Source organism: Myotis davidii, unplaced genomic scaffold (assembly GCF_000327345.1).
Source record: "Myotis davidii unplaced genomic scaffold, ASM32734v1 scaffold100, whole genome shotgun sequence".
Taxonomy (NCBI): Eukaryota; Metazoa; Chordata; class Mammalia; order Chiroptera; family Vespertilionidae; genus Myotis; species Myotis davidii.
In genome coordinates this window covers 734,132-745,790 of record NW_006292691.1, presented here as the reverse complement: position 1 = coordinate 745,790, position 11,659 = coordinate 734,132, and the positions used below count along the sequence as shown (strand labels likewise).

The window sequence follows — 11,659 nt, the reverse complement described above, 5'->3', positions numbered from 1 at the left end:
GCGGTGCGCCTGGAGGGACACGAGGGCAGTGCGGGTCAGTAATGCCCAGGGCCCGGCCGGACCCATCCTCCAAGAGTACCTCTGAGCCCGGCACCTGGAGGCTGATGTGGGCCCCGCGCTGCTGCAGGAGCCACAAGGTGAGGGCGCCCTGGCCCACGCAGGCGAGCTCCCCGGCTCCCCAGGGGTTGAAGGCCAGGTCGTGCACCGGCTCTGGGAGGTGGGTAGACGAAACGAGCTCATAGGTGGTCATGCTCCACAGGGCCAGGGTTCGGTCACCATAGTCCCCTAGGGAGATGCATGGTGGTCACACCAGCTGCCCTGGAGTCCCAGGACAGGCCCAATGCATCATCCCTCCGCACACCCGCTCCCCGCAGCCGACCTAGTGTGACAAGGAGCCGATCGTCCCGCGAGAAGGCTAGGGCTTGCACAGCGGTGCAGTGGTGAGAAAGGAGCTGCTGGCAGGAGCCCCCAGGCACATCCCAGATGCGGATCTGGCAGCCAGAGGCGGCACCACTACTCCCGGAGGCAGAGGCCAGGACCTGGCAGGGTGGGTGAGGGGGAGGTGGTGAGTGGGATGAGGGCAGTCCAGGGGGTACTGGCTCTGGGTGGATGGGAGGCCCCTGTGCTGCTCTGGAGGCCCGACAGGAGGCACACCACCACCTGGGCGTGGGAGGAGCACCTGGGCGTTGTGGCTGAGAGCCAGCGTGGAGATCTCCTCGGAGTGGCCGAGCCAGTGCTGCTGGGAGCCGGAGTGCAGGTCCTCCACTACCACCAGGCAGCCGCAGGTGTAGGCAAAGAAGCCTGTAGCAGGGAGGGAGCTCCAGAGCTGGTCTGTGTGGCCCTGTCATCCTCCCTGCAGGTTCTGGGCTGGGAGCGGGGCAGGCGGTGTCCGTGGTCCCTACCTGTGTCTGGCCTCCAGATCACGTTGGCTCGCCCATTCCCGTTGTAGCCCACAACAGCCTTCAGGTGCAGCCACTCGCCCCCCGCAGGAGGGGAGGAAACATCCTGTGAGAAAGTGGTCCAGGACGCTTACGCGTGGCACAGCACCCAGTCACCCCACCCCACGCCCGCCACTTCAGGCTGTGTCCCATTGGGCTGGGCCTGGGACGAAGCTATGGGAGGTGCATGCCCGGGATAGGACAAATGGCAAGAGGTGGGCCCACAAGCCCACCATGAGAGGCCAACGGGGGACGGAAGCTGGGGGTGCAGACAGGAAGGCAGGAGTGGGAGATGTGGGCGGTCCCTGGAGTCCGGGGAGGGCAGACAGGGATAGCAAGACCCAGGGGCTCTCCAGGACAGGACACGCAAGGAGCCAGGTCCGTCCGGTGGAGACAGTGGGCTTAGCAGGACACGGTCTGAGTGTCCGCGTGACAGTGAAAGCGCAAGTGCACGGTAAAACGGTACCTGTGAAGTGACCACTGTCAAGGCCTGCATCGCCGTCAACTTTGGCAGCAGCGCCAGGGAGACCCGGGGAACCCATGAATTAGGAAGAAGGGACACTCCCAGAAACCACAGGGCTGTGCCACCCTCACCCCCAACCCTCTGGGGTGTCCGCCTGCGGCAGAGGCTGTGAGGATCCCACCCCCGTACCACCTTGGCCATCAGGGAGGCTTTGTAGCGTGCTGTGAAGTGTCTGTAGGCGTCCGGGCGGGCGGCGGGCTGGGTCCTGGCTCTCCTGAGGCTCCAGGCACCTGGCAGAGAGGAGGAACCATTCAGAGACCCTCCCTCACACAGCCACCTGGCCCCGCTGGACAAGAGCACCCAACCCAGGAAACACTCAGGGTCAGAGGGTGCATATGAGCCACATCCCAGCGCCCGGCCTCACAGCAGCCTCAGGCTGATCCACTTGCCCTTTAAGTGCAGGCCTCATCTCATAGGGTGACCCCCATCTGGGGCCCACGGGTCCCTACATCTGACCCCAGCCCCGCCACGAGCATCCCTGCCCTACCTTGCTTACTAGGCTGGCCATGGGGGTGGGGCAGCAGGCTGGGGTCCCAAGGGCCCCCTGCGGCCCCGGCTCCAACCCCACAGGCTTCCTTCTGCACCAGCACGGGGGGGCCTGGGGCCTGGAAGAGCCCCCCAGGGCTGTGGCTCTCCTCAGAGGGTCCTTCATCAGACACAGAGGAAGTGCCTAGGGAAGTTGGGGGGGGCTGTGGCTCTCCTCAGAGGGTCCTTCATCAGAAGTGCCTAAGGAAGTTGGGGGCCAGTGAAAGGAGGGCACAGGGCCCCCTACACCCCTCCCTCTCCCCACAGACCTGGAGCAGCACCCAAACACGCCGACAAACAGGCCTGCCCAGGTGCCCCAGGGCTGGCCTTACCATCACCGCCACCTAAAGGCCCAGCACAGATGCTCAGCTGCGGGGGGGCTGCCTGGGATGGTGCGGGCACCTGCCGCCGAGGGAGCCCATTGGTCCCGGCCAGCGCATCCTCCTGCTGACTTGCATTTGGACCTGGGGATGGAAGAGGCTGTGCTGTGCTTAGGGACTGAAGAGGACAGAGCACAGAGGGAGAGGGGTGCCTAGTCCCCCACCCCTCATGCACTGGGACCCTCAGGACCGGAAGCAGCACCATGCCACTCCCAGTGGCTGCAGTGCCAATACGAGATGTCACCACAGACCTGCCACTGCGGTGCGACCACTCACAGCCTCACAGGTTGCGGGGGGGCCGGGTGAGCCTGGGACGCTGCAGAGGCAACAAGAGAGGGTGTCAGGCGGGGAGGGTGCAGCAGGAGGCCTGGCAGATACAGGTCAAGGGCACTTGCCTTTCTGGGGGCGACCTCTCAGGGGAGGCCAGGATGTCCCAGAGGAAGATGGCATCTCCCACGCTGAGGAGATTCTGCTGGTCAGGGGTGAAGGCCACAGCCTGCACGGGCTCCGAGTGGCCAATGTACACCTGGGGGCAGCACATTTCACATAGAGAGACCCCACTGTTCTCCCACAGCCAGGGGGTCACCGTCCACCCTCCTCCTCACCCGCCTGCCTACACCCACCCACGTCCTGTGCAGCACCCACCTGGCAGCTGGGGTTGGACTGCGTTAAGTAGTCCCACACCTTGATGGCTCGGTCGGCAGCTGTCAGCAGCAAGCGGGCATCCCCGCTGAGAGCCAGGGCGGAGCAGGCCACGGGGTGCACATCACAAAACTGCAAGAGAACATTGTCGTGGGGAGACGATCAGAGCACATGAGCCCCCTGAACACGGGAAACCTCCCTTCTCAAAAAATGCACCTCTCAGGAGTGGAAGGCGCCCAGCACCCCCTCCTCAGGCACGGGGACACCGACATGGGAGCCAAGGGGACACCAAGCCACCGGCCCCGACTCGGGACTCACCTCTCGAACCAGGCGGCCCGACATGGCGTCTAGCACCACAACCTTGTTGGATGACAAGGACACCAGCAGGTGGCTATGGGGTGCGGGACTGAAGCAGACAGCCACAGCCGAGTCCAGGCCGCTGCTGGCCGGGTCCAGGGCACTGACGTCCACCCGTAGCAGCTGGGAGACAGCAGCAACTAGTCATCAGCCATGGCCTCTGGGCAGAGCTGATGCTCCCAGAGCCAGGACACAGGAGGCAGGGAGCCTGGGGCAAGCCCCACACCCTCCCTGGCTGGCCCGCCCTGGGCACACCTTGTCCTCTGTGCCTGTGAGTGAGGGAGCAGGGCCCGGGTCCTCTCTGAAGTGAGTGTGGCCTCCCACCTGCTCCCTTGATGCGTCGCACTCCACACAGGGCCAAGGAGCCCTGCCTCCCCCTGGCCCCCGGTCCTGGCGGAACCCAGGGGAGCCATGTGGCCGAGAGTTGAAACACCCATGGGGTCTGCCGGCCAGGCTGGTGCAGGCCCGCCCACATTGGGCACACGGAAGGTTCTGGCTGACTCACATCATCCAGGGAGGCTGTGTCCATGATGGTCACCGTGTGCTTAAAGGGACCCGTGAAGGCCAGCAAGCGGTTGTCCCCACTGACGGCCAAGGCGTTGGGACTTGGGGGGGCATCCCGGCACACCACGTTGGCTGCCGGAATCACAGGGGCCGGCGGTCAGCCGGGTGGGAAGGGGGCGGCCAGAGCAGGCACAAAACCTGCCCACAAGTGCAGAAACCAGCCCAGGGGCCTGAGCATCAGGGCACCAAAACACCCAGGGCCCAGGTCTGCCAGAATATAGCTGGGGTTCCCCTGGGCCAAGTGACCGCCCAAGGGACCGTCTGACTGCCATGGGAGGGGCAGGTACCCCTGGGTGGGCCGACCCTGTGCCAGCCTGGCGCTCGGGCTGTTGACCTCCTTCTGGGCAGGGCAGAGGCAGACCCTCGCAGCCTTCTGTCTGGAGGGCTCGGTGTGGCCTGAAACCACACCTGCCCTGGGCGTCTAGGTGGTGAGGCCACAGAAGGCAGCTTACTGCTGGCAGTGGACACCAGGCAAGCCCACCCCCACAGGAACCCGATGAGGGGCAGGCTGGGAGGCTGCTGTGGGGCTGTGCAGGTGCGGGGGGACGGGTGGGGGTGGTGTCTAACCTGCAACACGCAGGACGCGGCAGCAGGTGGCGGCACAGTGGTACTGGGCCAGGGTGCCCTGAGAGCAGGCACTGAACAAGAGGCTGCCATCGGGGCTGGCGACCAGGCCGGTAACAGCTCCTTGGTGACACCTGCCCACACAGGGATGCCCGCTGCCTTGGCCCCGCATTGGACCATCCCTGACCAAGTGCCCCAGGGGCAGCAGAGCAGGAGGCTCCTGGAGACAGCCCTCCCCGGCTCTGCCCGGCCACCCACACCCCCCAGGGGACCCCACGAGTACCCACCATAGGCATCCGTGGAGCCAGGGGCCCGCTGGGCACCCACCTGTGTTCCACCAGGACCCTGGTGGCCTCCAGGCTGAAGGAGCGGACGGCCCCGCTGCTGAAGCCGCAGAAGAAGATGGGCTGCGCGGGATAGAAGGCGACTGCACACGGCGCTTCCTCGGGCGACGTGAAGTCGTAGAGCTGGAGGGTGGGGCCGTGTGAGGGCAGGCAGGGTGGTCGCTACCAGCCGGCCAGGAGACCTGAGAGCTGGTCTCTCTTCAGGTGGCCTGAACCGGAGGATCCCCAACACGCCCACAGGATGAAGTGCACCAAGGGTCCTCCCCAGCCCCCCACCTGCCTGGGCCCTGCCCCCCAAGCTTCAGCATGGCCTGTGGCTCTCCAGTCTTTCCCCACTGGCCGTGCTCTACCTGCTGCAGGGTTGCCAGATCCCAGACTCGGACAGTGTGGTCCTGGGACACGGTGGCCAGCTGTCCGCGGCTGCACTCGGTGGCGAGGGCCAGCACCGGGGCAGTGTGGGAGCGCACCAGCACATTATATTGCCGGGAGGGGACGTCCAGGAAGCCCAGATGGCCCGAGGAGGTGGTGGACAGCACACGCAAGCCATCGGGGCTGAGTCGGACTGAGCTGATGGGGCCCTCGTGCTCTGCGGGCAGGGTGGTGGGTGACCTCCCAGGCAGGGTGGGCCGGCACCCGGGCAGGCTGGCCACGTCCAGGATGCACCTCCCTCCCAGCTCCCCAAGACACACACTCGTTTCCTTGCTGCCTAGAGCCCCGTCTTCCTGTGGATAGGGTCAGGCGGTTCCTCTGTGGCCACCCACTCCTGGCTCAGCAATGGTGGGTCCCAGGGTCAGGATGAGGCTTCTCAGAGCCCTGACTGCCATCTAGCCCAGGGCTGGGCCCTGAAGGCGAGCTACTGTCTTGTCCTACCTGCCTCCAGGAGCACAGAGGAGAAGTCCAGGGGCCAGAGGCGCAGGTAGCCGTCCTCCGAGCCCACCGCACACTCAGCCTGGGAGACACTGAGGCTGCTGATGGCGATGCCGGGGCCTGGGGGGCAGGCAGCGTCAGCAGAAGCATCAGGGCTGTTCCGCCCCCCAGCAGGGACTACTTACCCAAGCTGCAGGCCTGCTTCTGTGGGAGGGGGCTACCGGGAGTCTGCGTGGGCAGGAGATAGCGAGTGCGCCGCACAGCCATGCGCTGGTGGTCGATCTCCAGGATGTGACCACTACGGCTGCAAACGTAGCTGCCCGGAGAGGCACCAGGTGAGGGGCGAAAGGCCGGACGGAACGGGGCGGGCTGGTTAGGAGGACAAGGGCAGTACTCACAGCGTGTGGCCGTCCTGTGCCTTCCCAAAGGCCAGGTCCGTGAACTCGACTGCGTGATGCTCCCCCAGGTCCACAGGGCAGGAGCACAGGCCCCCACCGCGAAGCCGCCACAGCCGCACATTGCCCCGCCCGCACGACGCCATCCTGCGAAAGGGTCTGAGGGTGAGTGAGTTATCCAATCCCCACGGGGAGATGAGGCTGCTGTGGATGGGGGCCCTGAGTGAGGAAGGGGAGGCAGGCCCATGGGCTGCCAGACCCCCATCCCAGCACTGCAGGTGGGCAGGAGGCCCAGTTACCTGGTTTCATTACAAAAGGCGATCTCAAAAGCCTGGATGTCGACGTCGGTGTTTGCCTTTGCGAGAATGACGGCCTCACCGCCTCGCCCCACCTGGTCAGTGCCCCAGGCCACCACCATCTGCAACAAGTCCCTGCTGAGCCCCTGTTGCACCAGCCTGCCCTGCTTGGCCCCCACTGGGCTCTTCCTCCTATGGGAGCGGCCTGAGCACTCAGCTGGTGAGAGTGTGTGGGGGGCAGCCCCACTACCCCGGCGGGACCTCCACTTGCCCCACCCGGCTTCGGACATAAAACCCAGCTGCCCTATGACTCCAGAACATGCCACCGAAGAGAGTGAGGCGAGTTATTTAAATGTTGACTCTAGCCCGGCCGGCGTGGCTCAGTGGTTGAGCATCAAACTATGAACCAGGAGGTCACAGTTCAATTCCCAGTCAAGGGCACATGCCTGGGTTGCAGGCTCCATCCCCTGTGTGGGGCATGCAGGAGGCAGCTGATCAATGATTCTCTCTCATCATTGATGTTTCTCTCTCTCTCTTCCTCTCTGAAATCAATAAAAAATATGTATTAGCCCTAACCGTGTTGGCTCAGTGGATAGAGCATCGGCCTGCGAACTGAAGGGTCCCAGGTTCGATTCCGGTCAAGGGCATGTGCCTTGATTGCGGGCACATCCCCAGTAGGGGGTGTGCAGGAGGCAGCTGATTTGATGTTTCTCTCTCATTGATATTTCTTTTTTTTTTAAATATATTTTATTGATTTTTTACAGAGAGGAAGGGAGAGGGATAGAGAGTTAGAAATATCAATGAGAGAGAAACATCGATCAGCTGCCTCCTGCTGGGGATGTGCCCGCAACCAAGGTACATGCCCTTGACCGGAATCGAACCCGGAACCCTTGAGTCTGCAGGCCGACGCTCTATCCACTGAGCCAAACCGGTTAGGGCTCATTGATATTTCTAATATTCTATCCCTCTCCCTTCCTCTCTGTGAAAAATCAACAAAATATATTTTAAAATATATATATATAAAATAAAATAAAAGTTGGCTCCACCCACAAGGGGTGTAAAACACAAGATACTCTGCAGTGTGTGGGAGGCAGGGGCCTCCCGGCGGGGCCGGGGGAAGGCCAGCAGGGGAAGGCGCTTCCTGAGCGATTTGGACATTGCCCCACTTCCTCCGCCCGCCCTGTTACCATCTTCCCATGGCGGTCCTTGCCAATGCAGCAGAGAAGGGCCCCACTGTCGGAGAAGCTGTGGATGTGGAAGAGACGGTCAGTGTCACCGGGGCTGCCCCCACCCACCTCAGCGGCCCCTCACCCACCTGAGGGAGCAGACAGTGTGGACAGGGCTCCGGAACAGGGACAGGCAGCTCCTGGTCTGGAAGTTCCAGAGACGCAGCATGCTGTGGGGGTGTGCCTGGGCTGAGGCCAGCAGAGAGTTGCTCCCATCCAGTGCCAGGGCAGAGACCTGGGGAGGTGGCAGGTTGAGGGAAGTGGTGCAGCCTTTGGGTGCAGGCCACCCCTGGGCCAGGCAGTACCCACCTTGTCTGTGTGGCCGAGGAAGAAGTGCTGCTCCCGGGTGTCAATGCACAGGACCACGATGACCGCGTGGCAGGGGTACACGACAGCAGCCCCGTCCTGGGTCCACAGGGCCTGTGCACAGCGGTCGGAGGCTGGGTCGCAGGCTGGAGGGCCTCGCCTCCCCACCCTGGCATACCCTTCCCCACGTAATGTGCACAGGAGTCAACGGGATGCACACACCAAAGAAATAGGAGACTTACGGACACATGAATACACGTGCAGGCGCACTCACACACACACACACACACACACACACACACACAGCTTTCTCTGAGCCCTGTCTGCAATGCAGGAAACTTTGGAGTTCAGGCCATGAAAAACCAGAGTGCCCACAAAGACTTGGAGCTTGTGTCCAGGAGGGCCTGGCACTAGGGCCTCCTCTCCCACTGTCCCCGGCCCCACCCCACAGGGACCCACAAGTCGTGCCCACACCAGCCCCACGCGGCTGCATCAAAGCTTTAGAGGGTAAGAGCTCACTGGTCTCTGGAAGCGCAAACACCTAGAACAACACTGACCAGCCAGCACCCGTGCGAACAAAGGGGGCCTGTGAGTGACGATCACTGAGGAAGCACCGAGCCACCGTGCGGACGTGAGCAAGAAGGGAACGCACACAGCAACCTCAGGGCATATAAGGCCTTTCCTCTGACACTTGTCCAACCCCACGAGAGCATGGGACCCCTCACCCATTTAGTGCTGTGGCCCCCAAGGCCAATGACTCTCTTAAGCCTCAGGACCGGATCTGGCAGGAAGTTCTGAAACAGGCAAACTCACAGTGAGATCCCAGAAAGCAAGACCCGGCCCAGCCAGGGCTGCCCACCTGGGCTGGTTCCCGCCTCCCAACAAGCTGCTTAGGAGTGGGGGCTGCTTTTGACTGCTCTGCGGCAGGAGTCAGGATTCCGGCCACACTGCCAGACCCTCCAGCTGCTGCCCTCGAGGCTCCTGGGGCTGGGAGTTGGGAGCCGGGCACCAGACCCGCCTTACTCTTTGTTGAAAGGGATTTTTGCCCAAAGCTGCTTCCTGCCTACTCTGCTTTCTGCCAGGGGGCTGATGAGAAGGGGCCTAACTGCCCCAAGCATGGCTTGTGGTGAGCCAAGGCCCAAGATCCCCCTACCCACACCTCACCAGGGCTCCTCCCACCTCTATGGCTTAGACTCCCCTGCCTTCCTCAAGACATGCACTCACCTCATGCTTGGTCGCATCCTCTGGGGCCGGGGGCACCACAGCCAACTTACAAGCAGACACCGGAGGGCCATTGCCAGCAGCACGCTTGTCAGTGGCCTTCGCGCTGGCCGGGGGCTCTCGTCTATCGTCCCCGGAGCCACCCACGATGGAGACTTCTGAGCATTCAGAGGACAGGCCATCCTCTGGAAGGAGCCCCAAGGAGGCCTGCCAGGACTGTGGGGGGGACAGTGTCCGTCAGACCCTGGGGCTACCTTCCTTAGCCCCATCTCTAAGGGCACAGGCACTCACAGCTGTGGGGCCAAGCGTCTGAACCACAGGGGACACGCTGTCCTGCCTGGACTTGCTGAAGGGCCCCGGGCGAGGGAGAAGCTGTGGCACTCGTCTCGGGAAGCCTGCAATGAAGCAACAGGCAGAACCCACTGAGCAGAGCAAAGAGGCCTGAGAAGGATGTGGCAGAAGGCACTGGGCAGGGCAGCAGGGAGAGAAGCCACCTCGTCAGCCGCAGCCCGCCACTGCCCCCAGGCTCTGGCACCCCTCCCAGCTGGAGAGCTCGAGGCCCCTAGGCACCCTCCACGCAGCCTCCCAAAATGAATCTGGGACCGCGGGATGACCTCCAGGCTAGCCCGGGCCCTTGCAGGCACCACACCGGAGTTCACCACCCAGACACCATGCCGGGACCCCATCTCCCGCCGAGCTCTGCACGCCCACAGGCCCACCTGCCTCAGGAGGGGAGCAGTTCCTCTGGACCAGCTTGGAGGGCGCTGCTGGGCTGTCGCTTGGAAACCTCAGTGGGGCAGAGGGACAATCAGCACAGTGTCCGCCCTGCCCTCCCCCGCCAGCTGCCCTGGGACAGGCAGAACTGCTCACCGGATGTGAATGTAGTGGTCGTGCCAGTTCTCCCCCTTTGGCACTGGAAACGCCATCTCCCGAGGCATGGGGGTGACGGACAGCTTTGCCCGCCGGGCCTCGGCGACAGTGACGGCTACAAAGAGCAGAGTTGCTCCGGGTCTAAGGAAGCCCGGCCAGCAACCTCTCCCCGCCCAGGCGAGCCTCAGCACACCAGGCGCTTGCAGAGTATCACCTGAACATCTGCCCAGCCACCGCCTCCTCCTATCAGTGTCTTGGGAGCTAGGGCAGCAAGGGCACCTTCGTCATGTGCCAAGGCCTCTCCTGGGCAGAGAATCTGGGGGGAGGGATGGGTCTGGAGCAGCCCACCGGTAGGCTAAGTGCAGGGTGTGGGGCACCCTCACCTGGGTCGAAGCACAGGTCGCTGGTGTAGAGGCTTCGGACCAGCAGGCTGGCACACAGCCGGACACTCTTGAGATGGCTGTAGCGCCGGTTCAGGTAGACAAGGAGGATGTCGTGCAGGTCCAGCTGCAGGCAGGTCCAGCGGGCACCAGGGGGAGCCGCACCTGCCAGGTCTGCAGGAGGCAAGTAAAGGTCAACAGTGCCCATCCTCTCACCAGCCAGCCCACAGTGCCTTCTGTCCTTGGCCTGACCCCATCCCCGTGGCCAAAACCACATGCCCCCCACTCAGGCTGCCCCACTCCAGGCCACAAAGGAGCCCCACTGGGCCTGCCCCACCTGCTCTGGGCCTGCCCTACTTCCCAGTCCGCCCTCAAGCTGTCTCTCCCGGACTCTCCCGGTCCCATTCACGTCCCATCTCTGTGTCACCTTTCCTGGACGTCCCTTCACAAATAAAGGGGAATTGAAGCCACGTGGCTGTAGACTTGAATTCCTTGAAGAGGTTGGAAAGGGATACACGGATGACCTGGCTGTCCTGCAGGGACAGTGGTGGCTGTCAGGAGACAAGAGGTGGCCCCAGGGGTGCAGAGCCCCCACCGCAGACCCTGCTCCCAAGCGCAGCACCTCAGTGGACAAGTCCAGGTGGATGACGAAGTGCTTGGTGGACAGGGGTCGGAAAAGCAAGTACAGGTATCGTCCTGTCAGCCCCAGGGACTGCGCGCTGGTTTTGGGGAGCTGGATGTAATTGCTGGCGGAGACAGTGCCTCTAATACGATACACAGTGCACTTTAGGGTCTTGTCCTGGGAAAGAGATGGGAGTGTGCCCCACAGAGCCAGGGAGCACCAGGAGGGGCGCTGCCCTGCCCGCATGTGTCCAGGCAGAGAAGAGGACCCCACCCGGCCTGCTGCCAGGCTTTCTGGCTCCCTTACCATCACTGCGGCCACGTCGCCCTCCTTAGTGGACCGCTTCCACTCGTCCACCTTGAACTGTCTGAAGACGTTGAGGAATGGGTGCTGCCACACTGGGGGGACAGGGAGGTGTGTGGGGACCTGCCCCAGGTGCCCCGGACCCTCCCTGGGTCCGGGGTCTGGGTCTGCACGCTCCCCAGTAGTGACAGCAATCAAAGCGCGAGTACTGGGTTCGGGCCCAAGATCGGCACCAACCTGCCCAAGGGCCTGCGACTGGCGCTGACGAAGCCAGGCCGCAGGCTCAGTGCGCACGGGCCACCGGACCCTGCCCCCCCCACTCTCAGGATCCCGCAC

The 11,659-nt window shown here is 63.4% G+C and overlaps 1 protein-coding gene across 1 annotated transcript in view; it reads right to left on the bottom strand.

Annotated features, from left to right (window-relative positions):
* The window catches only part of WDR90 (WD repeat domain 90), a 17,830-nt gene that overhangs the window by 5,013 nt on the left and 1,158 nt on the right, over positions 1 to 11,659 (bottom strand). The window contains 30 exon segments of the mRNA XM_006766203.1: positions 12 to 285; positions 380 to 539; positions 680 to 801; positions 903 to 1,005; positions 1,594 to 1,691; positions 1,949 to 2,131; positions 2,319 to 2,450; positions 2,618 to 2,682; positions 2,762 to 2,892; positions 3,012 to 3,140; positions 3,327 to 3,488; positions 3,871 to 4,001; positions 4,497 to 4,627; positions 4,821 to 4,960; positions 5,188 to 5,423; positions 5,708 to 5,824; positions 5,890 to 6,020; positions 6,103 to 6,246; positions 6,399 to 6,517; positions 7,583 to 7,640; positions 7,711 to 7,856; positions 7,931 to 8,041; positions 8,653 to 8,721; positions 9,152 to 9,543; positions 9,868 to 9,935; positions 10,019 to 10,133; positions 10,402 to 10,572; positions 10,826 to 10,931; positions 11,021 to 11,197; positions 11,327 to 11,418. Coding sequence (XP_006766266.1) covers positions 12 to 285; positions 380 to 539; positions 680 to 801; positions 903 to 1,005; positions 1,594 to 1,691; positions 1,949 to 2,131; positions 2,319 to 2,450; positions 2,618 to 2,682; positions 2,762 to 2,892; positions 3,012 to 3,140; positions 3,327 to 3,488; positions 3,871 to 4,001; positions 4,497 to 4,627; positions 4,821 to 4,960; positions 5,188 to 5,423; positions 5,708 to 5,824; positions 5,890 to 6,020; positions 6,103 to 6,246; positions 6,399 to 6,517; positions 7,583 to 7,640; positions 7,711 to 7,856; positions 7,931 to 8,041; positions 8,653 to 8,721; positions 9,152 to 9,543; positions 9,868 to 9,935; positions 10,019 to 10,133; positions 10,402 to 10,572; positions 10,826 to 10,931; positions 11,021 to 11,197; positions 11,327 to 11,418 — 4,213 coding nt within the window.